Here is a 27,770-nt window from a genome sequence, read left to right as displayed (position 1 = left end):
CAGAGATGGAACTAGCCTGGGGAATGCTGGAGAAACTCAACTGGTCTTGGAGCACCTGCGGAGGGAGAATCTGAATTGACATTTGAGTCCAGGACATCCACGAACCTTTTAGTTTGGAAGAAGATTTGTACTGCACTGGAGATGGTAATTCTGCTTCTGTCTCCACAGCTGCTGAGATTCTCCAGCATTCTGTGTTTGTTTCAGATTTCCACCATCCACAATTTTTTTGCTTTTAATTGAAGGCTGGAGATGGAGCAGGATTGCTGCCAGCGTTTTGGGGGAGAAGAACAAAAGAGAAGGCCTGTGATAGGCTGAAGCCTGGCATTTTGAAAAAGTAACAGGGATGATGGCACCAGCCAGTGGGACAAGATAAATCCTTCCTTTCTCGAATTGAGGAGCTGTGATGGACAACAGCAGAATCATTACCAATACATGCTCTCTGACGTGAGGGGAGCAGTGATTGCAAATAGAAATTGTCAGATTCAATACTGAGCCTGACTTATTGTCAACATTTACTCAGATTCTCTGTCAACTGCAACTATATATTTACATAGCACCTTTAACAAAATGAAACATCCCAAGGTGTTTCATGGGAGCATTGTGAGACTGGATGACATGAGGTCAGATAAAGTCAAGAAGGCAGGGACATTACAGAAGGAAGCATAGGAACATGAGTCAGCCATTCAGCCCCTCCAACCTGTTCTGTTATTCAATGAGATTATGGCTGATCTATTGCTTAACTACATAAACCTACTTTTGGCCCATATCCCTTAACAACTTTGCTTAACAAAGTGTTATCTCTGATTTAAAATTAACGGCTGATCCAGCATCCACTGCCATTTGTGGAAGAGAGTTCTAAACCTCTCCCACTCTGTGTGTGGCAGTGCTTACGAGAATCACTCCTGAACAGGCTGACCCCAGTTCTCAGACTGTGTTCGAGGTAACAAAGTAATAGATGGATAGGCGTTAGGAGGAGTTTCTTGAGCTTATGGCTTTGACAACTTAAGGCACGGTCACTAATGGGAAGCAAATAAATCGGGGATGTTCAAGAGATCAAAGTTAGAGGAAAGCAGAGATCTTGGAGGGTTGGGATCTGGAGGAGGTCACAGAGAAGCAAGGGCCGAGACCGTGGAGCAATCTCGAAATAAAGAAAAACATTTTAAAATGCTGCTTGACTGGGAACCAGTGTAGGCCTTTGAGTGTGGAGGTGATAGGAGAACGAGAGTTGGTGTGAGTTAGGAAATGGTCAGTGGAGTTTTTAATGATCTCCGGGTTTCTGTAGTGTGAGAGATTGTTGCCTGGGCTGGAGCAAGTGAACTATGAGGAGAGATGCGATAGGTGGGGCTTGTTTTCCTTCAAGCTGAGAAGGCCGAGGTGTGGGGGTGGTGTGGGCAGCAGGGGGAATCAGATTGAGGTGTATAAGTTCTGAGGAGCGTAGACACGGTGGGCAATGTGGAAGTTTGCCCCTTGGTAGAAGGGTTATTTCCAAACGGCACAGTTTCAAGGGAAGGAGCAGGAGGTTTAAGAGGGGCTTTGAGTAAAATGGTTTCTTTACCCAGAGGGTTGTGTGTTTCTAGAAACTGCTGCCTGAAAGAGTGGTACAGGCAGTATCCATCAAGACAACTAAGAAGTGGTTAGATGGGCACTTGACATACCATAATGTACGGGGCTAAGGACCGTGTGCTGGAAAATGGAGTTGGAATAAATGGATGTTGAATGACTCACGTGGACACAATGGGCCGAAGGGTGTTGATCCCAGATCCCAGATCCCGACCCTCCAAGATCTCTGCTTTCCCCTAACTTTGATCTCTTGAACATGCCCGATTTATTTGCTTCATTTGACCCTGAGGACAACTTCCAGCTGCACTCCCAAAGGCTTTTGCTTTGGGCACCAGATAGGATTAATGTGAGGATAGCCTGCCGCGTGTGCCCTTGCCAGTATACAGCCTGGCACAGAGACACATACTCCTTCCACAGTGTAAATCTGAGCATGCATTGCCCATGAATTTGTTTTAACTTTCCATATGAGTCTTTGCAGGGGGTAAAAAGAAGTCCCTATCCAGGATTAAAGAGTGACCGAGAATGACCCGAGTCATCCTACCATTTGCCTGATAATTCAGCTCAATAATAGAAGCAGCAAGAATTCAAATGAACAAGATTGCTGCATGAACTACACCTAGAACTAACCTTGCTGTGTAAAATAATTGCCTACATCTTTTGTCTTGAGTTGGTTTGTTTTTAATAAGAAGGACTTTTTGATGCCCATTTGTTCTTTATTCGTGAATGAATGTAAGGGAGGTTCGGTGCCTGTAATGGTAGCATTCTGTTCTATCAACACTGCACATCACTTGGCTTGTCTTGTGCATTGTTTTATCATTGGAGGGTACACTGAGTGGGGGAGGGCAATGACAACTGAATCTTTGGCGCTGGGTTTGCAAATGCAGCCGCTTGGGGCTTTCCTGTTTAATTCCACGGGACTGGGAACAGATACAGATTAGGTACAGATTAATTGCTTTGCACAAAACTCCACTCTCTTAAAGGACTCACCTGATGATGTTCGCTCATTCAGTTGGACTGTCGCGTGATTTAGTTCTCGTAAAGAAAACACAATTCTGAGCCCAGGATAATAAATTGTGAAGCTAGATGAACACAGCTGGCCAAGCAGCATCTCAGGAGCACAAAAGCTGACGTTTCGGGCCTAGATGGGTGTAAGCCCAAAACGTCAGCTTTTGTGCTCCTGAGATGCTGCTTGGCCTGCTGTGTTCATCCAGCTTCACACTTTACTATCTTGGATTCTCCAGCATCTGCAGTTCCCATTATCTCCGATACAATTCTGTGCCCACACTGCTGCACGTTCCTATCATGTCACATGGCTTCCCTCACCATGGCCCACTCTGCCTGTTACTTAGAAAGGGAGTGGGAAGGAGTCTCCACACGGAAATGTTTAACACAGTTGGAAATGCCACTCGTACAGTAATGCCACTGTTTTGGCAAATGAGAATAAAAACTGTTTTTTGAGGAGGTCGACTTCCAGTGTGGGATAGAGCCACGAGGCTACAGAACAAGGTTGAAGTAATTGTGTGGTAATGCCAAGCGTAGGCAGGGCGCAGACTACCCCAGAGAAAATGTAATAATGCAGTTTGCTTTAACACTGGCACTTTCATTGGTGGGATTCAGTTTGGTTTATTATTGTGGTAATTCAACAAGGTTGATCGTTGAAGGGGAGGTATCACTATTGATGTATCGCTGTAAATCTGGAAATTAGGAACAGTTGATGTTGAGACTATTGGCCTTTGTAGGTTAACTGTCATTCATTTGTCCTATTTCTTATTGCTGGCTGGTTTCCAGCAGTGAGTGAGCGTGTCCTTTACCTGAAGTGCAGGAATTCCTTTAACTGTGACTTTCACAGCACTCTAGTTCTGAAACCAAGGTGAGCACATACAAATACTGCAGCCCACTAGCACATATATGCCAGGTTTTCAATTTGGGTCCCTGTGTAATCTTAAAAGAGGAATCTCCACTGTATTTCTTTCCCAGATTGCTGTCTTTTATCTCGTCACATTCATGGTCTGAGATGTTCACCGTTTAATTTGTAACCCATTGATACCTCGTCAACACTTGCAGGTGCAAGAATCTAAGCCTCCTCTCCAGAGAGCTACTGAACAAACATCCAGAGTCATCTTTTGGTTGTATTTCTTTTAATTGCAACATATGTATTTCAAAATGGACAGTTTGTCCAATCATGATATGGCGTTCTGATCAATGGTCATGAGGATACAAAGCAATGCTTTGTCGCAGGCAGCGGTGCTGGGTGATGCCCTGTAGCTTCACCTGCACATTCGGAGTGAACAGGGTGCTCCTCCGGGAGAAACTCACTGAATGAGAAGAGGAATGTTGTCCTGGCTCACTGACTGTGGCTTTCTGCTGACTGGGACATGGGCTGGGGTATACACCTGCTCTTCTTCTTCAAAAGGGGTTTTTCTTTCTTAAAAAAAAACAGACTGTTGCTTGGCAGTGGAACATACAGGCCCATGAATAACTGAATTTGTGCAGCGTTTCTTCAGGTATAGTGCCACTAGTTAATGATTACAAGGAGCCTAGTATGTAGTTTACCTCGTTGACTGGACTAATAGCTGTGACACATTTATCTGTGGACGGAAAACCTGTCTGGTTTTCTTTCCTTGCTCCTGACATAGCCATCTCAGTGCTAAATTGTTCTGCTCTGCCTATGTTTTGTACCCTAACCTACAATCTGCAGCTCCACAGGATGGTGGAAATTCTGAGGAGTGGAGCTGCATGAATTGGCTTCTATTTCCAAACCATCTTCAGTGGTCAGCTTCAATCACAGGTGTATTCAGGTGAATGGAACATTTCTTACTAGAGTTCACTTTTAAGCTTACCTTAACCGTACAAGCGCCCCCTCCCCCACCCCATATTGTTTTACAGCTCAAACTACCACGCGAGTTTGCATTTTGCCAGAGTGCAGGTTCCTGCTGAGCCTAAGTGGATTCTGTTTGCAAAGGAACAGTTCCCTCTTTCTGCAGTGTCCCTTGAAGTGATCCCAGACCACTGTGTTAGCCATGTTTCTAAACCGGTCTGGCTTTTGCCAATTTGCTTTTGGTTCTCAGGAGGACTCCAGAGATTATTCTGAGGTTTTGGTGGATCTTCAGACTCCCACAGCAGAACCTCAGCCCTTGTTTCCTCTGTTGATCAGAGCCCTAGGGGTACTCGTCCCTTCTCCATGTTCTCCCTCAGGAGGCAATATCTGTCACCAGAAATGCACCTAGCCTTAACTGAATGATCATAGTTGGTAATAATCAGTCCTCTTTCCTCTGCTATTTTCCTCAACATTGAACTGGTTGAAGGGAGAAGAGGCCTCAACAGAGGTTATTAAAGTTTCCAGAATTGGTAATAGGACTGAGAGTGTGGAAAGCGTCAGAAACCTAACTTCAGGTACACCAGATAAGGAGACAGCTCTGCGACAAGGGGCATGGTCAATACAGGACTGAGGGTGTTGTACTTAAATGCATGCAGTATACAAGACAAGTAAATGAGCTTGTAGCACAGATTGAAATTGGCAGGTATGATATTGTGATATCAGGAGGGCTAGAAAGCTACAGCAGGAATGTACTGCTGAGGCTGTACAAGGCTCTGGTCAGACCGCATTTGGAATATTGAGAACAGTTTTAGGGACCCATTATCCAAGGAAGGACGTGCTGGCCTTGGAGGGGGTCCAGCCGAGGTTTACAGGAATGATTCCAGGGATGAAGGGCTTGTCATATGAGGAGCAGTTGAGGACTCTGGGTCTGTACTTGAAGGTTGACGGGGGACCTGATTGAAACTTACAAAATACCGAGAGGTCTGAATAGAGTGGACATGGAGAAGATGTTTGCACTGATAGGAAAGATTAGGACACAAGGGCACAGCCTCAGAGTAAAGGGACATCACTTCAGAACTGAAATGAGGAGGAATTTCTTCAGCTCAAGGGTGGTTAATCTGTGGAGCTCATTGCCACAGAACGCTGTGGAGGCCCAGGCATTGAGTGCTCCCCTGCACCACAACCTCTGGCAGCCCATTCCAGATTCTCACCACCCTCTGTGTGGAAAAAATTGCACCTCTGGACCTTCCTTAATAGGTGAGGGGATCAAGGGTTACAGGGAGAAGGCAGGAGAATGAGGTTGAGAAACTTTTGAACCTTCATCGAATGGTAGAGCAATCTTGAAGGGCCTAATGGTCATCTTATATCATACGGTCTTATGATCTAATTATTAATTTTTCTGTTTCAAATACGTACTCACTTCTTTCAAACTTGCTGGTAGGATTTTCCATGTCTTAACATTTTACCTCATTGCAAAAAAAGATGCTGCTAAACTCTTCTTTTATGCATTTGGTGATGGTTTGAAATCCTGATGAATTGTTATCGATTAATTAACCAGCAGAAATAGTTTGTCCTGGTTTACCGCATCAAATGTGAATACAATTAGAAGATATCCCTCACAAAGTGAAATGTGCCAGGATCTCAGAACCCCAGGCTCTGATCTCTGGGCATGATCTCGATGCAGCTTCTCCATGGATGGTACCCTGGATACGGTACTCTAGCTGCTAGTAATTTAGAAACATAGAGTTTTTACAGCATGGAAGGAGGCCCTTTGGCCCATCATGTCTGTGTCAGTCATCAAACATCCATCTACTCCAACCCCAGTTCCAGCATTTGGCCTGTAGTCTTGTATTCTGTGGTGTTCCATGTGCTCATCCAAATGCTACTTAAATGTCTAGAGGGTACCTGCTTCTACCACCCTATTTTAGGTAAGATACCCATCACCCTCTGGGTGAAAAAATGTTTTCTCAGATCCCCTCTACACCCGCTGCTTTGGATAGGGTCTGCATTCTTCACTCACACTTGTACTTATTCCACCATTTCTGACAGGACCTTTTATTGTATGCTTTTTGTTTTCCCATTTCAGGATTTGTATATCTGAATCCTGAAGTGTCTTAACTGCTAACCCTATCTTCAATTTTTGTTCATTCTCCTAAAATGCACCATTGTGTAACTCTCTACGTTAAATTTCAACTGGTATTTATCTGATGAATTTAATAACCTGGTGACATCCACAATGGATCGAACAAGGATTGTGTTCTGGTACCAACGCATGTTGGCGTATTATTCTCTTCGCTGCTGTTATAAATCCTCAGGTTATTACAGAAGATAGCTTACTTACATTCCAGAACTGACAGAAAGCTGTTCATCCTTGCTCACAGGATATCCAAGATAAAAACACACCAACTCCTTATCAGAAAGTTCCTTTACACTGAGGATATTGCACTGAGGCCCGTGTTTGCAGTGGTCAATGGATAGACTGTCTCCAATCTGTAAAGAGTTGGTTTGATTGTCAGTATGGGGAAGACCCTTGTCGTTGTGAATGGGCAATGTGATTGTTCTCACAGATTCACATATCCAGGCCCCACAATCACCAGCAATCTATCACTTGCTATTGATATTAACACACATCACAAAAACTGCCTTGTGCCAGACAGAATGAGAGTGTGTGGAGCACTGGTAACCTGACTGAGAATACCAGACTCCGATCCTGCTGAGCTTGTGACTGCAGCACATCCCTCAGCAGCAGTAGGACCTGGACAACCATCTACAACTTGTACTGCAACAAATTACCAAGGCTCATTCGACAGCATCCTCCAAACTCACGCCCCATACCACCCAACGGACAAGGGCAGCAGATATGTGGGAACACCACCACCTGCAAGTTCTTCTCCAACTCTCTCAAAGACTTGGAAATATAGCACAGTTGCTGGGTCAAACAGGCAGCTTTGGTGCTGAGCTTGTTAAGCATTTGTCAGAGCTTCACTCATCCAGGCAAGAGTGGAATATTCCTTCACTCTCCTGACTTGTTTCTTGTCAATGGTAGACAGGTTTTGGGACTTCAGGTGAGTTACTCAGTCCAGAGCTCCCAGCTTCTTGCCCACTCTATAGCCAGTGTATTTGTATGGCTGGTTCAGTTCAGGTTCTGGTGTTACAGTGGTAATCCCCATGAAGTTGACAGTGGGAGATTCAGTGATGATGATGCCATTGAATATCAAGGGATGATGTATACCTTGGCTCTGGACCCAAATACCAAAATCATTAAGAAGAGTTAAAAAGAAAGCAAAATGAACTCGAATTTATATAGTACCTATCACATTCTCAGGAAGTCTTAAAACTAGTGGATTCCTTCTGAATTTTCGTTATGTTGTTGTGCAGGTAACAGTTCAGCACTGCTCTCTGAGTGATGCCTACATTGATTATCCCTGAAGTGCCAGACTCAGGCATGAATACCTACGTTTGGTTTCTGTCCTATACACAACTTTCTATACATAGTCATTAGAAGTCTACACTATCGAAACAGGCCCTTCAGCCTATCTTTCCCATGCTGCCCAGCTTTCACAATTAAACTAGTCCCATTTGCCTGTGTTTGATCCATATCCCCACATATCTATCCCATCCATGTACCTGTCCAAATGTTTCTTAAAGGACAAAATTGTACTCCCCTGCACCACAACCTCTGGCAGCCCATTCCAGATTCTCACCACCCTCTGTGTGGAAAAAATTGCACCTCTGGACCTTTCTGTATCTCTCTCATCTCACATTAAACCAACGCCCTCCTAGTTTTAGACTTCTCAATCATGGGGAAAAGTTGTTGGCTATGTGCAGGATCTGTACCTCTCATGATTTTTAGACCTCTTTAAAGTCGCCCCTCAGTTTCCTATGCTCCAGGCGAAAAAAAATCCCAGCCTCTTCGGCACAAGTGACCATCCACCCCCGCCACCTTCAGTATCTACAGACAATATCTGTCAGTCAGTCACATGAGCAGGTTATTATTGTTAAATGATGTCAGTAACTCTGGGTGAGAGTCACCAGTAGACAGTGCGTAACACCAGAAAACAGTAGTCTTAAACACATGACTCCTGCTGATGATAGCCTTGAGTCCCAGTAAATTATACAGCACAAGAGAGACCACAGTTTGATTTCACCCGGCACGAACCTGCCTCTGACCATGTTAAATTTGATGGATGAATCGTGCCTCACTGGTGTCAGGGGTGTGTGTGTGTGACCGTGTCATGTCATAGAACATAGAACAATACAGCGCAGAACACGCCGTTCGGCCCTCAATGTTGCGCCGACCTGTGAACTAATCTAAGCCCCTCCCCCTACACCATCCCATCATTATCCATATGCTTATCCAAGGACTGCTTAAATGCCCCTAATGTGGCTGAGTTAACTACTTTGGCAGGCAGGGCGTTCCACGCCCTTACCACTCTCTGAGTAAAGAACCTGCCTCTAACATCTGCCTTAAATCTATTACCCCTCAATTTGTAGCTATGCCCCCTTGTACAAGCTGAAGTCATCATCTTCGGAAAAAGGCTCTCACTGTCCACACTATCTAATCCTCTGATCATTTTGCATGTCTCTATTAAATCCCCTCCTAGCCTCCTTCTCTCCAATGAGAACAGACCCAAGTCCCTCAGCCTTTCTTCATAGGGCCTGCGCTCCAGACCAGGCAACATCCTGGTAAATCTCCTCTGCACCTTTTCCAATGCTTCCACATCCTTCCTGTAATGGGGCGACCAGAACTGCATGCAATATTCCAAATGAGGCCGCACTAGTGTTTTGTACAGTTGCAGCATGACATCACAGCGCCAGAACTCAATCCCTCTACCAATAAAACCTTAACACACTGTAAGCCTTCTTAACAGCACTATCAACCTGGGTGGCAACTTTCAGGGATCTATGTACATGGACACCAAGATGGGACTAGAAATCCAAGATGTAAAGGTCTGAAATTCCAAGGAATGTTTACTGGTCTCCCATTTCATCTTGGCTGAGAAATTAATGGAATCCCAATGAAACTTCACTCCCTGCTCCTACCACCTTTTAAGATTTCTATTAGGGTCTCCTTGGCGCATGGAGTCTGATAGAACATAGAACATAGAACAGTACAGCACAGAACAGGCCCTTCAGCCCACAATGTTGTGCCGAACATTGATCCTCATGTATGCACCCTCAAATTTCTGTGACCATATGCATGTCCAGCAGACTCTTAAATGTCCCCAATGACCTTGCTTCCACAACTGCTGCTGGCAACGCATTCCATGTTCTCACAACTCTCTGTGTAAAGAACCCGTCTCTGACATCCCCTCTATACTTTCCTCCAACCAGCTTAAAACTATGACCCCTCGTGTTAGCCTTTTCTGCCCTGGGAAATAATCTCTGGCTATCAACTCTATCTATGCCTCTCATTATCTTGTATACCTCAATTAGGTCCCCTCTCCTCCTCCTTTTCTCCAATGAAAAAAGTCCAAGCTCAGTCAATCTCTCTTCATAAGATAAGCCCTCCAGTCCAGGCAGCATCCTGGTAAACCTCCTCTGAACCCTCTCCAAAGCATCCACATCTTTCCTATAATAGGGCGCCCAGAACTGGACGCAGTATTCCAAGTGCGGTCTAACCAAAGTTTTATAGAGCTGCAACAAGATCTCACGACTCTTAAACTCAATACCCCTGCTAATGAAAGCCAAAACACCATATGCTTTCTTAACAACCCTGTCCACTTGGGTGGCCATTTTAAGGGATCTATGTATCTGCACACCAAGATCCCTCTGTTCCTCCACACTGCCAAGAATCCTATCCTTAATCCTGTACTCAGCTTTCAAATTCGACCTTCCAAAATGCATCACCTCGCATTTATCCAGGTTGAACTCCATCTACCACCTCTCAGCCCATCTCTGCATCCTGTCAATGTCCCACTGCAGCCTACAACAGCCCTCTATACTGTCAACGACACCTCCAACCTTCGTGTCGTCTGCAAACCTGCTGACCCATCCTTCAATCCCCTCATCCAAGTCATTAATAAAAATTACAAACAGTAGAGGCTCAAGGACAGAGCCCTGTGGAACACCACTCACCACTGACTTCCAGGCAGAATATTTTCCTTCTACTACCACTCGCTGCCTTCTGTTGGCCAGCCAATTCTGTATCCAGACAGCTAAGTTCCCCTGTATCCCATTCCTCCTGACCTTCTGAATGAGCCTACCATGGGGAACCTTATCAAATGCCTTACTGAAGTCCATATACACCACATCCACAGCTCGACCCTCATCAATTTTTCTAGTCACATCCTCAAAGAACTCAATAAGGTTTGTGAGGCATGACCTGCCCCTCACAAAGCCGTGTTGACTGCATTTAATCAAGCCACGCTCTTCCAGATGGTCATAAATCCGACCGCTCACAATCCTTTCTAACACCTTGCAGATGACTGACGTGAGACTTACTAGTCTATAATTGCCGGGGATTTCCCTATTTCCTTTCTTGAAGAGAGGAATTACATTTGCCTCTCTCCAGTCCTCAGGTACGACTCCAGTGGAGAGCGAGGATGCAAAGATCTTCGCAAGTGGCGAAGCCATTGCATTTCTCGTTTCCCAAAGCAGCCGAGGACAAATCTGGTCCTGGCCTGGAGACTTGTCAATCTTAATAAAGTTGCATTCAGTTCTTTAACTGCCTATACTTCTTATTGGTCAAGGAACTATGCTTTAACAACAGAATGGGGAGAGCATTCGGGGAAAGTCGGTGTGTTTAAGCATCCAGTTGGTGACGTTTGAACTTCAGACTCTGCATTTCTCCTACTATATTGAGTGTTTTCCAGGTTGATTTTCCTGAGGGATATTTTCGGGCAGCTCCTTCAGTTATTAGCTTCAGTCATAACTTCTGTGATGAGGCCAGACTTGGAGAAGTTGGGGACAGTTCTCCTTGGGGAAAGGAAGGCTGGGCTGGTTTTGGGATGCAGTGGGGGGGAGGGGATGAGCTGGGCTGGTTGTGTGATGCAGTGGGGGAAGGGGAGATTTTGAAGCTGGTGAAGTCCACATTGATACCGTTCGGCTGCAGGGTTCCCAAGCGGAATATGAGTTGCTGTTCCTGCAACCTTCGGGTGGCATCATTGTGGCACTGCAGGAGGCCCATGATGGACATGTCATCTAAAGAATGGGAGGGGGAGTGGAAATGGTTCGCGACTGGGAGGTGCAGTTGTTTATTGCGAACCGAGCGGTGGTGTTCTGCAAAGCGGTCCCCAAGCCTCCGCTTGGTTTCCCCAATGTAGAGGAAGCCACACCGGGTACAATGGATACAGTATACCACATTGGCAGATGTGCAGGTGAACCTCTGCTTAATGTGGAAAGTCATCTTGGGGCCTGGGATGAGGGTGAGGGAGGAGGTGTGGGGGCAAGTGTAGCACTTCCTGCAGTAGCATCACACAACCAGCCCAGCTCATCCCCTCCCCCCACCTGCATCCCAAAACCAGCCCAGCCTGTCTCTGCCTCTCTAACCTGTTCTTCCTCTCAACCATCCCTTCCTCCTTCCTCCCACCTCAAGCCGCACCTCCATTTCCTACGTGCTAACCTCATCCCACCTCCTTGACCTGTTCGTCCTCCCTGGACTGACCTATCCCCTCCCTACCTCCCCACCTACACTCTCTCCACCTCTCTTCTTTACTCTCCATCTTCGGTCCGCCTCCCCCTCTCTCCCTATTTATTCCAGAACCCTCACCCCATCCCCCTCTCTGATGAAGGGTCTAGGCCCGAAACGTCAGCTTTTGTGCTCCTAAGATGCTGCTTGGCCTGCTGTGTTCATCCAGCTCCACACTTTGTTATCTTGGAAATACTCCCTGCGCTGGTCCATCCGGCCCCCTCAGCTAGCTCCCTGTATGGATCAGCATTTAACCACGCATCACTGTGAGGTGATGGACAGACTAGATGCTGGCAGGGCTGGACAGCGCGGCCAGAGGCTGGCACCGCAGAAAAGTCCTGGTGCACATCTATAGGCGGCGCGCACCATCCAGAAAAGCTGCGCTAACCCTCTCACTGTCGCTGTGAGGTAAACAACAGGGAGTTCTGGGAATCTTAGTTCTGTTTGGATGGAGCTGCTGATTGGCCTCGTGCACCGCAAACTCCATGCGAGTACTTGACTATTTGTGTGGTCTTTCAGAAATTTGATCCATAGTTTCCCCACTCACTAGGGGTGAGTTTGTTGTGACTGTCGCCAGTTTCATTTCCTTGGATACCTTTGGAACGGAGAGTGTTTTCATTTGGGTTTGCAGTTGGACTCAGGAGTTTCACCTAGTCCTTTAACATGTACTAGTTGCCTCCTTTTTCCCCAAGAGCTTGCCTCCCATTGCCTGTCTCTAGTAACACAGGGACTGATGTGATCTTTCCAAACGTAGAGAAAAGTAACGTGAGTTCGGAAGAAGGGTCTTGACCCAAAACATCAGCTTTCCTGCTCCTCTGCTGCTTGGCCTGCTGTGTTCATCCAGCTTGACACCTTGTTATCTCAGATTTCCCAGCATCTGCAGTTCCTACTATCTCTGTAACGTGGGTTGAAGTTGTTTGATTTGGTTTGTAAGGCAAAGTGAAGTAATTAACCGAGCACACAAAGGTATCTTAATTATGCACAGACAGGCACACATGCAAGGTAAGATACTACAGGAATTCACCCTGTACTGGTGGCCTCATTCTGTCGCCAGTGGTTCCAATCCCCGCATCCCCCCCAACCCCAAATTTGTAAGACGCTTTATTTCACAGACAGCAAAACATTTGAGACCATCAGTGTAGTCAGTATAACTTCTCCTTTCTTTTCAGTTGATATTGAAGCATGAACTGTCCCTCACTGCACTTTGTCTCTGTACTGATTCTCTTTCAGTCGTTTGTCTTCCTGGCCAACAGAGGTTGAAACAATTTGTTGGCACCGAGATAGTGAGGACTTGAACGGCCAGACTTTGCTTGCAAGTGGGCTATTGTTCAAGATCTCTGCAAAACAACAACGCAGTCCACATGCAAATAAATTCACTGTTTGTCTGCCTGTGTGCATGTCTGTGTGTGCGCGTATGCATGTGTGCATGTCTGTGTGTGCGCGTATGCATGTGTGCATGTCTCTGTGTGCGCGTGTCTGTGTGTGCGCGTGTCTGTGTGTGCGCGTGTCTGTGTGTGCGCGTGTCTGTGTGTGCGCGTGCATACACGTGTCTGTGTGCGCGTGCGTGTCCAGAGGACAGCCAAAAACACGCTACTGACTTTAATGGTGGGACCCTACATAAACCCTTGCTACTGTTCCCCACTTGTGGCGTTTGTCATTGTCATAGTAAACAGTCCCAGGCAACTGGGAGGGGCTGGCCTGGAGTGGGTGCTGAGAAATCAGGGCTGGGGACAATTATTGCTGTGGAAGGGGGAGAAAGTCCACATTTGGCAGCCCACAAGCTGAAGTCTTCTCGGACAGGTTGAGGGAGCACCCTTGTTCCAACTGGCCACAAGGATTTTGTGTTTCTAAAAACACAAACACCAGAGATTGCTGGTAAATACTGAGCAGGTCCTGCAGCATGTATGTAGGCAGAAACTGTGTCAGTGTTTAAGATCATTGACCTTATTTCCAGAACTGATCAGAATCTTACATTCTTGAGATTTCCTCCCTTTGTGTTCCACGATGCTGGAGACTCCCATACTGCAGATGGTAAAATTTTAAATCAAGATCCCAATTACACCGTGGCTGTCTGATTTGACTGTGACAATAATGCTTTGCCTGTCAAAGTCACACACCCTCACAGTGTGATATAAGGCACTGCAAGGGCCTCTGAAAGGTGAGTGGGATGTGAGACCTTCACTTTTAAAATTCATTTTAAAATTCCCTTGACTCTTCTCCTCTATTTCATTGTTACCACGAGGCCATCAGGACAGTTTCTTTTGCTCCTATTCCCCTTGTAGAATAATGGAAATGTGATATACTGTAGTAGTAATAGATTGATGCTTGGGATGTCTGTGCTTTTTGTTCACCTACACTTCTACGCCCTGGACAATTAGAACAATGCATTTCCTTTCTGCTCCAAGAGCTGACCAACTGCTGTCCATAGATCCCTGCATACGTAGGACCACTGGGGAGAGCCTGCCTAACTGCTGGTCCCTGTTCCAGTCACTGATACGTACCTGGGTAGGCAGGGCCTTCCAGCTTGCATGAAGCCTTTGTCTCCTCCAGTGCGCTTTCACTGGTAAGCTGTATGTTGAACTTACTGGCATATCCTTTTAGTTTGTATGTGTTGGCTGTTCTTTCTTCCTGGTATCATCATTCTCCTGGTGGTGTAGGGAAATGCTTGCAGTTCGTCTCCTCAAATGATCATGTCATTCAATGGGCCATTACACCTCATGTTACAGAAGAGGAAAGTTGATGGAGAAAGCGGATGCCCACAAACAGTGAAGCCAGTCCGCATAGAGCTGCCAAATTTCCCATCTTTCCCTGGACCAGGCCTGTCCTGTTAATTAGCTGCAGTTTGATTTTACTATTCAGTTCCTGCTAATAATTACTGCCAGTGGATCATGGTGTTTTCCACTTACTGGGCTCCCTTTCTCGATTGTTTTGAAGGAAGTCATATGACAGACTGAAATGAGTAACAAAGCTCTCGGGCTGCAAGGTTAAAGATTGTCATTGGTTAAGAGCAACGTTCACTTTATGATAATCCCTGCTTTTAGACTGCACGTCAACAACGCTGCCTATTACTGAAATCAGTGAAGCGTTTCAAATAGCTACCTATAAATTCAGGCTTACAGTGACCAGCTGAGAGCTTTAATAAAGAGACTTCAATTACGTTTTAAAGACAATTAAACATTGTTAAGTTCCAAAGCCGCCTCACAACAATTTACAGTGGCTTAGACAAATCTGTCTCTTTTAATATAAGACAATAAGTCAGGGTGATTACAGCGAAGTATTTCAGCCCTGTGATCCCATTTGAATCGAGCCCAGACTACAAAGTCACAAGTCACCAGTGTCTATTCATTCTAAGACCTATATGAAATGGGCACCCGAAACCTTAGTTCTGTTTCACATGGCCCCCATGTCGCAACTTTGTCACAAATTGTCAATCTGGAGAGATCACCAAGCTGTAATGACCAAGTTCATGTGATGTCTGGCTGCTGTGATAAACAGGCAGATGCATCTCTGAAATGAGTAGTTTCAGGGACGGAGGGATAGCTGTGGAATACCCTACATAATAGAGTGAGCAGAGGGAGCTTGACGCTAATGGGTGATACCTCCAATGAAAAAGGTTTCTTTCCCAGGTCTAATGCTCGACAAGTGAGAAATGGGCAATTTTGCCAAAGGAAAGTCAACTTATGAAATGGGGAAGGCTGTGGAGCTGTGATACAAGTCAGTGTTGTGTGGTTCACAGCCTAAGGTCAGTGTGAAGAAGGACCTGCTAAATTCAGGGCAGTGCCAGTCAAACCAAACCCTCCAGCTGCCTGCTTGGGTGGACGTGGAAGATCCCATGACATTCTTTTGAAGTAGAGTGTTGAGTTCTCCCAATTTGTGGCCAATACTTATCCCTCAATCAGCAAATCACACACAAAAAACATGACTAATTTGCTCATTATCGCATTGAAGTTTTGGAAGTGCCAATTGGTTGCTGTGTTCCCCATATTTCCAACAGAACACTTCATTGCCGCAAACCGTGTTGCAAAAAAGCGCTATGTAAATGCAAGTCTTTCAAGTTGGGAGATGTGAGCACTTCATTCTTTGATCTTCTTGTTTAATTTACAATTTATAATCCTTTTAAATTGTTCCTTAAGAAGCAAGTTGCCTGCCTTTTTTTTAAAACTGTTCTTCCTCCCACATGTTTTTGTTTCTAACACTGAACGTTTTCCAGTATGACACAAGGCTGAGGAATCTGAAAAGGAACTGGCGTGGTGTCTTGGAATAATTTGATTTGATATAAAATTACAGCTTAGTAATGGGCAAATTGAGTGCAGGATGTTGAAATTAACCGTTGTCCGTATATCCTGAGGAACGAGTGACAGACTCAACCTGCCAGAGCAATGTACAACAGGACTAGCTTACCACTTCCTGCAGGTAAGGTGCCTCCCTCCCAGCTCAGTGCTCTTGGGTCTACATTGAACTTGTACACACAGTTCATGGAGAAGTAATATCAAAGTGAATTTGAATGGAAGGAAGGAGGTGGGTAAGTATCAGTGGATTTCTACACACTTGGAAACTCTGAACTTTGCTGATTTCCTTTTAGCCTGGTGAAGAAAGCAGAAGTCACCATAGCCCCAGAGCTGCTTCCCTATTTTGGGGGGGTGGGAGGATGCAACTTGGGGTGGTTTGACCTGAGGCGAAGGGAGAGGCTGAGGTAGGAGAGTCAGAACTGAACCCACTCTCCATCGCAAACCAAAACCGTCCAGGCAGCTGAGCTAACTGGCTTGGAATAAGGAGGCGCCCCTTCTACTTCCCAAAGATGTGGGCTGGCAGCTGGAATTTTGTCTGGTTTTGGCTCGTCCTGTCTGGATTGAAGCTCCCGGTGCCCACAGATATGCCATGGCAAGGGTTGGCAGCGAAGGGGGAGCTGGGGCAGGGGCAACCGGAAGAAATAAAACAGGAGCTGATTTTTTTTTAAATAAAAAAGTATTGAAACCCAGTGCTGTGGAATCAGTGCCCACGTCTCTGTTTTCCGCTTAAATTAAACCAGTCTCTGCAGCTTGATTCAATACTACTGCCCAGGGAGGAGAAAAAAAAATCCTTAGTGCAGACCCCGAGGAATGGAGTTCGATCAGGAAGGAAGTAAAAAAAAAATTAGGATTTGGTGCTGTCTGAACAATGGAGACTGGATTGGAATTCTTCCATTTGTGCTGGAGGGATAGACTATCGGGGAATGTTTATTGGAACTGCAGCTTTGCCTTAGTGACTCAGTCCTGAGAGAACAAGGAGCCGTTTTCTGATTCACATGTTTTGTCATTCCCTACCCTACCCCCCCCCCCCCCCCCCAACACGCGCACACACACACACACACACAGCCCCTGAAGTTGCTGTGGCTTCATGCAGCATGAAGCTATTTTTGGAAGGTAGTTTGACATCCTCCATGACTGTGTCTGTCTGCTTCAGCCAGCCTGGCTTCTACAGTAGTTTCTGCCTCAGCAGAGTTGCTCGAGATCAAGTACACTGGTTCCCTTGTTCTCCCAACAGTGTGCTGTGCTGTTGCTGCTGCAGTTGAAGAGCTGGCACCAGGCAGGTGGAGTGGGAGGTTGGTGTTAAACAGATGCATTCCGCCAGGGTATCCACTTCTGCAGGCTGTGCACGCAGGAGAGGAACTGAGTAACTCTGAGTGGTTTGCAAGCCTGTAATGCATCAGAGGCTCCAGATGTGGTGATGTAAGCCTCATGTGTAAAACTCAATGGATTTATTATCTTAAGGAAAATCTGAGTGGTGATTGTTGGAAACAGACTTCAATGTGTACGTGTGTAGATGAGGAAAGGATTTTCCCTCACATGCAAATAGAATGGGGAAAGAGGAAATGCATTTTATTGTGGTAAGTAATTCACAGAGTGGTGATGTTGGTGTAGCATATGGCACATAGTCCCCCTTTGCTAAAGTGCAAGATATCCAGCACCATCACCCTCTCAGCAGGCCAATGTCCATCTTCCCTTTACAAGTATCACTCCGTTGTTTCTATCGCTTCCATCTAATCTGCTTCAATTCCAGTTGAACACCCATTTCTTCCATTATTCATTGTTTGAATGCCACTCATGTGACTGGCAGTGTTGCCCAAATTAAATTGAATGGATTTCTCTGTATTGTGACTATCCCTGTATGATTATTTTTCTTGCATGCCATGCCATGCTACCCTCCTCCAACACCACCCCCCCCCCCCCAAATGTGGGGGCTCTGCTGAATTGTTCCATTCCTACTTCCTCCTTCGCAGCCATGAGTTTCTCACAGTCTCTTTGCAATCCATCTCAGGAACGACCTGGGGCTCTGTTCCTGGCTGCTTCTCTTCTTGAAGAAGCAAACACTTGCTTTTCCCATCAGCTGTTGAAGACATTCACCCCCACCACACTCTGTCGTGTCTCCTGCTCTCTTGATTGCCTTGAATGCTGAGCCAGCATTAAGTCATACATGAGATGCAGCATCTCATTGTGAATAACCATTGCTTGTGTTCCCACTAGGATATCCTAATCGTTCCCTCAGGTTGGAACCAATTTAGATTTTTGGCATTTTATTTGGCCATGAACTTGCTTTTAAATCTTGCCCATTTCTGAGATTATTTGTTTATTTGTAGCTACACTGAATTGTTTTCTTGAAGCCCATATATATGTCTCAGTCCATTTCAACTCAGCCATCTAAACTAAGTCTCACTTGCCCATTTGGAATCCAAGTCTAATCTCACCAGTGGTGACCCTGAAGCTATCATTGAGTATTGTAAAGTACCATCTGGTTCTCTAATGTACCTTAAGAAAGGAAATATTTCACTCTTCCCTAGCCTACGTGTGACTCCAGACCCACAGCAATGTGATTAACTGCCCTCTGAAATGGCCTTAGCAAGTCACTGCATTGAAGGGACACTAGGAGTTGACAACATAGGCCAGCCTTGCCAGGACATACACATCACGTAAAAAAATAAAGAAAACTTTCTCCCCAGGTTTGTATCAGTATTGACTTCCTGTGACCCAATTCTCTCTCTCCACATCTCTTTCCCAAGCACCGCAATCTCTTACCCCCCTCCAGGATACTCTTATTCTGACTCTTTGGCAGTTTTGCCCTTCATGTGCTGCTGTTCTCTGACAGCCTTGTCAGTGGAATGTATCCTCCAGACTACTCGCAGGAAATCCCTTCCTCCAATTCTCTTTGGATCTTGGTGTATAATGACTTTGGAGACAAGGTTGAAATCCTCAGGCAGATCATGGTGTGAACAGATTCATTGTGTATTGTCAAAAGGATGCAATGGAGAATCATCTTGGGTGGAGGTACTTAACAGTATAGGTTAAAAGGCCACTAGTGCAAGTTGTTTAGCAGCATTCTCACAGTAGTTACGCTAAAGGACAAAACCTACAGGAAGGGATAGATGGGACAGGTAAGAAATGCACCACAACAGTCATGAATGACTTCAATCTATATGTGGATGGTTGAATCAGATTTGCAAAGTCAACCTAGAAAATAAGTTCACAGAGTTTGTTCAAGATAGTGTTTTTTCAAATAGGAAAGGTTCGGCCTGATATGGGCCAAACTCAGGCAAATAGGACTAGTTTAGTTTAGGCGATCTGGATGGCATGGACGAGTTGGACTGAAGGGTCTATTTATGTCAATGACTCGCAATGTGCTAGAGCTAACTGGGGAGAAGACTATTTTAGACTTGGTAATGTGTAATAAAATGGGATTAAGCAATAACCTCCTGGCAAAGGAGACATTGGTGATAGTGATCATAACATTGTAGAATTTTACATTCAGTTTGTAGGGGGGATATGCGGCTGTCAGACTAGTGTTTTAAACCTGAATAAAATCATTATGACAGCATGAAGGTAGAATTAGTGAAAGTAAACTGGAAACCAAAGTAGAACAGTAGTGTTACAATGGCACACCTTTAAGGAGACACTTAATAATATCTGTTGGCAAAGATTTACTCCAGTGAGAAAGAAAGATACTTTGAGAGGAACGCATCTTTGGTGAATAAATAATGAACTGCAGAAGACTTGGAAAATTTTCCAAGGTCCTCAACGAACAATAGTAAGGAACTTAAAAATACCACCTTTACCAGGGGATAAGGTGCTGGAAATGTCTATTAGACCCAGGCATATTCTGCAGAGTGCACATCCTGCATCCTGGGGGCCATGGAACAGAGAACTATCCAGAACTCCTTTGTTTCTTGAATAGTCCCAGTGGATTGGGAAATTGCCAAAGCAACACCTTCATTCAAGAAAGGAGGAAGATGGAAAGCAGAAAACTACAGGCCAGTTCAGCCTAATGAGTGTTGTTGTGAAATTGCTAGATTCCGTTATTAAACGGGTTGTAACAGGATGCTTAGCGAATCATAATGTAATCAGGCAGAGTCAACATGACTTTGTGACAGAGAAATTATGTTAAACTAATTTTGTTCTGAGAAAATAACAGGCTAAGTGATAAAAGGGAAATGTGCCGTGTTTGGATTTCCAAAAGATAAGGTGATCTAAGATTGCTATAGCACCTGCTTTAGGCACTAACATATTAGTATGGACAAAGAATTGGCAAACAGGAAGCAGAGGATAGGGATAAATGGGTCAGATTGACAAGCTGTAACTAGTGGTGTGTCAAAAAGACTAATGTTGGATACTCCATTATTTGCAATCTCTGTTGATTACGTGAATGCAGGGCCTGATTGGATGTTAGCTATATTTGCTGATAACACCAAGACAGGTAGGAAAGTAAATTGTCAAGAGGAGGTAGATCATCTCCAAAAGGGTATAAATAAGCTAAGGAAGTCAGCAAAAAACTTGGCAGGAAGTATAATGTAGAAAAATGTGAATTGTCCATTTTGGCAGGAAAAATGAAATGCAGTACATTGGAGAGAGATTGCACAACTCTAAGGTGCAGAGGAATCTAGCCTTCTTGGTACACAAATCACTAAACATTACTTTACAGTTACAGCAAGTTAAATGCAAATGGCTTTTAGTGCAAGGGGGATGATATATAAAAATAGAGAAGTTATATTATGACTGTAAAAATCCTTGATGAGACCACATCTTGAATATTGTGTACAGGTTTAGTCTCTGTATATGAAAAAGGTTGGAATTGTGTGAGAAACAGTTCAGAGAAGGTACATTTGACTCATTCCCTGGATGATGGTGTTATCCCATAAGCAAGGATTGGACTAGACCTGTAGCTATTGGAGTTTGGAATTATCAGAATTGATCTTATTAGAACATGGAGTGATGTAAAGTGTGTGATTTACATATGTTTTACTGTAATTTAGTTCTGTTTTTAGATCTTGAACTTGTTGGATGTGGCTTTTGGTCTATGTGTATAAGGACCTTCAATGATTGAATTGTCAGTATTTTTGTTGCAGTTTTTTTACGCCGTATATGAGAGAACTCTTCTGGAGATGTAATGACAGTTGGTTTGCAGTTTGCATTGGGCAGCCTTTAAGAATTGGCAGAATACCATCAAAAAACATTCGCTAGCTTTTAGTTAGTAAGATCGGGAATTGGTTCTTTGTTTTTTGCTGAAGGAAAAGCCTATAACTTAGAAAGCTTCTGATTTCAATTCTTAGATGTTCTGGTTAATGTTAGATGTATGAAACAGTTCTCCCAGAACAATGACTTATTCCAAAAGAGTTAGAAATGGGTTACCGCAGTTATGACGATTTAATTTGAAATTCCAGATCGGATGTGTTTGGTTAGAAACCTGAAGGGGGTTTTTGAAGCTGACAAAGTCGAAACTCAGTATGGTGAATAATCGTGGAACAGACTGTCTGTCTAACTGTCAAGACAGGGAACTGAAACAGTTATTTTAAGCTTATAGGTATAATAGACTAGGGAATTCACTCTGCTGTTTGAGTATTGTAAAGGGATGCTGTTGAGATAGGTGTATCCTTACTGTCTCTTTTGAAATCTTTCAAATTATGTAATAGTTTGCTTTATTCTATTTTATCTTCATTTTCATTTGCTTAACAAACTTCTGTTTTAATGTCAAAAGCAAATCTGCAGCATTGCGTGCTTGTGCTCCAGTGAAAGATCACCTTGTTTATATATGTTTTAAAAATCTATCAAGCCAGGTTTCAGCCTGGGATCTGATTTATCGAGTAACAACATCAACTGGGACCAGAATTTGAAATGCTGGAGGTACTGATTGGTGGGATACTGGGAAGTTGATTACTGTAGCATTGGGGAGACTTGAACTAGAGAGCACAGTTAAGAGTAACAGATTTCCCTTTAAAATGAAAATGATTTTGTTCATCAATGGAATTCAGTTCCCCAGAAAATAGTGGAGGCTGCATCACTGAATTTATTTAAGGCTGAATTTGATGGGTTCTTGATAGCCAAGGAAGTTAAGGACCATGGAGGGCAGACAGGAAAATGGGGTGGAGAACATCACCAGCTTAGCCGTGATCTTATTGAATAGTACAGCAACCTTGACCGGCTGAATGGCCTGATCATTCTCCAAAGTTTTACATTCCTATTACACAACCAAAATATGTTGTGGATGTTGAAATCACGTCCTCCAGATTCTAGTTCTCCTGTCACTTGTGTTTTTGTATTAAGTGAAACAAAGAAAATTTGACCTTCCAGTTTAAAATGAGCAGGATATTCCCACTCAGCTCCTGAAGGTACAATTGAGGAGTTGCCATCCAAACATTTTAAGGCTGATTGGATAAGCATTTGCACTTCACATTTATCCCAGTCACTTCAGATGAGGTGAACTTCTGTCGACACAAGCTACAAGAAAATCTAGTCCAAAATTTCACTCCTGAAAAGTTAAGTTGAGATCTAGTGAGATATAGTTATTCACACTCGAAGACATTTATCTCCATCATTAACCATCAGCTCTGGAGACGTGAGGTCAAACTCTGACCAGGAACAATGCAACAGTGATGTCATATCTCTTACCTCTGTAGAAGAGCATAACACCTCCATTCCTGTTTCATCTGTAATCGATGAGGACAGTGTTCTCTCCCTGGACCTTCTGTGCAGACAAGTCAAAACACCAGCAGAGTCAGTCTTTAGCCTTCACTATTGCGAGATCAGGAAGTGCCCGTCGGCTCTCCACCAAGAGAATTTCGGCAGATGCATGACCACCAGTTCTGTTTCAGAGACTTGAGATGCATTGCATATTGGAGCATCAAAGGTTTAACCTGGCTTTGTGAGTTCATTTGTAAAGCTCTAGACATTCAGAGTATTATTACCACAACAACTGGAACATAGAATGGTAATTGGGCTAGTTTGGGAAAACATGGTCCATTAATCAGGATACAATGTGCATATCACTGAAAATATTTCATAAAGCAAATGTTACAGAATCCATTTAATGCCACTGAGTTGATCAGATCTACATAAGGTGTTTTGTGTAGGAAATCCTTTGTCAATTGAGATGATGTGTCTTTCCTATTTCAGTATATTAGACTTCTAGAACAGAAGGAAGCTACTCTGACTGCCTCATTAGTCCTGGTGAGAGTCATTAACCCGGCTTTGCATATCTTCTTCCTATAATCTGTTTGCAAGTCTCCAACTGAAGCCTAATCTTTGTACATTTGAGCATCACTTGCCTTCTTTATAGATAGTAGGAACTGCAGATGCTGGAGAATCTGAGACAACAAGGTGCAGAGCTGGATGAACACAGCAGGCCAAGCAGCGTCAGAGGAGCAGGAAGGCTGACACTTCGGGCCCAGACCCTTCCCCAGATGGGTCTTACTTGCCTTCTTTACTTGTGCTTCCATCCAAGTAATTTCTCCATAAATGGACAATGAAAGAAATTCATGAAAGCACAGATTGCCGATTGTTGTGCACACATTGCCAATGTGGAAAGATGCTGACTTAACCCAACCATTCGCTTTAAATCCAGCACAATTCTGCTGATATAATGTGCATCAAGCTTAATATAAAGTTTTATGGAATGTAAACATATTATGAAAATTCCTGTGTGCAACATTCACTGCAATCTCTTTATTTGCCAACTTTCTGGTTTCCATAAAGAGTTGATGACTTGCTGTTTTCCAAATTCACAATGATGGAAGATGCATGAAGGGATGAAGTGTTGGGGACTCTAGAGATTAGTGGTTGCACTGCTATTTCATCAAGAAATTCCAAACACAAATTAAGCTGAGTTTAGTTTCCAAGGTCGTTGCTAGTCCAGAAAATATTGTGTTCTGTGTTGGTCATAATTACCACTATGGTGAGTTTCTGTTGTTTGTGAATATTTGAGGAAGCTCTCTAAAGCTGTTTTTTTAGCCTCGGGGGAATTAATTGACACCTTTTTTATAAAGCAGTTAATTACTAGAAGTTAATTTACTAGGAAGCTGACTAATAAACACCTTTATAAACAGAACCGTTTCTTAGTTTCAGAATCTGTTTATTATTTGAAATGACTGTGGATAATTTCCACCCCTGAATAAAGCTATTTTACTTCATTGATAAACCTATTTTCAACAATGTGTAATGAAAATGTGGTAAATATCAATGTATATCATGAAAGGTGTGCACCAGTCAGCTTCCAAGTAAATAAACTTCTAGTATTCTAGTATGTTGTAAATTATAAATGGAATATTTTTAATGCAGAAATGAAACATATTTTCCAAAATGCTTCCCGGCACGTCATGAAAGATGCCACGGTGAACGATAAGCAATGAAGTATTTATCTCATTGTTGTTTGTGGAATCTTGGTGTGCACAATTTCATGCCATGTTTCCGACATCACAACAATAACTATACTTTAAAGGGCACTTTATTGGCTTTAGAATACTTGATAATTTGTGACAGTGCTTTCTTTGGATTGGTACCTCCATATTTGGCTGTTCTACATTCTTCAGTACCCCAGTCAGCATCCGTAAACATTGATACAAAATACTAAACAAAGATATTTCAGATCCCTTCATTTTCATTCATTCTATCCATTATTTGCTGTTCCTATTTCCTTTTTAATTTGATTTAATTCTTGCTCAGTCATAGGTTTCCTAGTTGTTGGTTTTTTTTCTCTATCTCACAGTCTTGCATTATTATCTTTCTATTTGCTGCAACCTAGTTTTAGCAGTTTTGTCCTCTTGTAAACCCAAGGTCCCCGAAGTCCAGACATTTTAATTGGAGTGTTTTCAACATGGTATAATCTTGCCAATAATTAATTTTCTAACCATTGACCGGCTAGGGTAAGGCTGGTCTGGATTGATCCACTATCCTGCCTCCCTATCAGTAGGCTTAGCACGGCTCTTCAAAACTTAGTTCCTCACCTCAGAGTGACTTTCCATCCCTGAATGTCATCTGCAACTTTCCTCTTCCTTTGTACTCCTGCTTCCTCTTGGTCCTTCTCTTTTATGCTTCTCGGTAGTTCATTTCTTCATATCATTGACATCTATAGTGGTCACCCAGTATTGGTGAGATTAGGGCTTTTGTTATATAATACTGTGGGAATGAAGTCCATTGTTAGGACCTAGCATATTGATAGGCTACTATTTACTGTTTTTTGCTCAGTGCATGCTGTTCAATGACTGTACTGGTAAAGATATCCCCTATACTTAACCTTTTCCAAATTTGTTGTTGATCTATACATGTATTAATTCTGAAATGGAACTAGCATATCCCTCAAACTGATCCTTTCTTTTACTGTGTTGGTTTTCAGGTTCCCCATTGCACAAGCAAGCTTCAGTCCCTGTACCTAGCGACAAATTGCCCTCAAAGAGTGCCGAGGTGGGTGACGATTGCATTGGCGATTTTGCCATCGGGGATCGTATCTGGGTGAATGGTGTGAAGCCTGGCATCATACAGTTCCTTGGGGAAACACAGTTTGCTCCCGGAAAGTGGGCAGGAGTTGTCCTCGATGAGCCCGTGGGCAAAAACGATGGTTCGGTCGGCGGCGTGCGGTACTTCGAATGCGGAGCTTTACAAGGCATTTTCACCCGGCCCTCAAAGCTGGCGCTTCGCCCCTCGAGTGATGGTGCCGGAAGTGATGCCCATTCCGGAGACTCTGTTACATTTCCAGCCGCAGCCTCGCAACATGGTACTGCCACCCCACCACTCTCAACCCAACGCGTCAACTGCGCAATCCCCCTGAGGGAAAGCATTTTGAACAGTTCCATGAAGACGGGGAATGAGTCAGGATCAAACCTGTCTGACAGTGGATCTGTAAAGAAAGGGGACAAGGACCTGAGATGTGGGGATCGTGTTCTGGTAAGTTCTTTCATTCCTGAGGGGACATTGATAGTTGATAGACTCACCAGTGTGTAAATTGTTGATCACAGCTTTTGCCATCTGCCCTGAGGTTAACTGTGCCCTGTTGAGATTTAAAGCAAGTCCTCCAATACCGAAACTAGGCAGGAAAATGTCCAGCTCTAAAGTTGTGCTGTTTTCTTTCTCAAAGCAAGATCTGCATTCATTTCCTTTGAATTTTATTTCCAAGCCCACTGCTGTGTAGTCATTTAGCTTGTGATTGTCAAAACTGAAGGAAGCTTATTTAGCCCTTATTGAATGAGATTGAGATTAGTTCATGAAGCTTTTCATTGTCTCATTTCACATTTAATATCTTGGGATAAGACGCATCAATCTATCTAACTCTGTTTAAAATGGCCAGTTGACTTAGTCTCAGCTGCTACTTGCAGAACAACGTATCAAATCTCTCCACCTTTGTGTGTGTGTAGAAATGGTTCCTAATTTCACTCCTAATTTTATTTGTTGATGAGCCTAACGAGGCCATGTGGTTTACATCAGTCATTGAAGGGAACTGATAGGAGCTTTCTTTTGGTTGATTACTTACTAAATGATAAAAAGCAGGAGCCAGTGGATGTCCAAAGTTATTTAGGGGCTCATGCAACAGATTATTAGGGAAGTGATAATGGGAACTGCAGATGCTGGAGAATCCAAGATAACAAAGTGTGGAGCTGGATGAACACAGTAGGCCAAGCAGCATCTCATGAGATCCTAGGCCCGAAATGTCAGCTTTTGTGCTCCTGAGATGCTGTTTGGCCAGCTGTGTTCATCCAGCTCCACAGATTATTAGGGAAGGCTGTTTGTTGCTTCACGAGGATTAGAATACAGCAGGCCAGCCTCTCATTTTTGGACGATATTATTCAGTTCTAGACTCTTCAAACAGCAAAGTGTCTCTGTTCCCTGTAATATCTTGGAAATTTTCATCAAATCACTCCATAAGCTTGTAAATTCCAAACAATACAACCCTTGCTTATGAAACCCCTCCCCTTAACTTGATCCTTGGAGAATAGATTTAATTTTGGTAAGTAAGTGCTGAAGTATCCCCACTATATTTTTCTAAAGTCCAGAAATGAACACAATAATCCAGGTGTACATGAGCCAAGACTTTGTGTTGCTGAAAGATGACTCCAATCCCATTATAATCCACTCCTCAAAATATGACAGACCGCCTTCCCTAGTCATCTATGTGCAAGAACGCCAAAACATCTTTGGACATCCATTGTTTCTCATATATTTTATCATTTAGAAAGTAATCAATCAAAAGATCAAATCAAATGATTGGCGTAAACTGCAGGACATTGGTAGACTCGTAAGCCATGACAATAAAGTTAATATATTACATTTCTGTTCATACTTGGCTTAATGGGCATGTAATTTTACTGGTACCGTCCACCTGAAGAAACAAATGTTTCAGTGACATTGATCAAAGTGAACATTGTTTGTTTCAGGCAGGATCCTAGATATAATTTGCAAATTGTGATCCTATCACAGTTGACAGCAGGACGCAAGTTTAAGGTGCCCAGTACTGGCACCTGTTGACAGGATT

At 43.7% G+C, this 27,770-nt stretch overlaps 1 protein-coding gene across 4 annotated transcripts in view; it reads left to right on the top strand.

Moving 5' to 3' along the window:
* The window catches only part of clip2 (CAP-GLY domain containing linker protein 2), a 140,832-nt gene that overhangs the window by 32,228 nt on the left and 80,834 nt on the right, over positions 1–27,770 (top strand). For all 4 annotated transcript variants that reach the window (XM_048557182.2, XM_059655531.1, XM_048557184.2 and 1 more), the window contains exon 3: positions 25,641–26,188. In XM_048557182.2, the coding sequence (XP_048413139.2) occupies positions 25,641–26,188 (548 nt within the window). The remainder of the gene's footprint in view (positions 1–25,640; positions 26,189–27,770) is intronic.

The sequence above is a fragment of the Stegostoma tigrinum genome, chromosome 27 (assembly GCF_030684315.1).
Source record: "Stegostoma tigrinum isolate sSteTig4 chromosome 27, sSteTig4.hap1, whole genome shotgun sequence".
NCBI lineage: Eukaryota > Metazoa > Chordata > Chondrichthyes > Orectolobiformes > Stegostomatidae > Stegostoma > Stegostoma tigrinum.
Note: the sequence above shows the minus strand (reverse complement) of the source record. Positions and strands in the feature narration are given on the sequence as shown.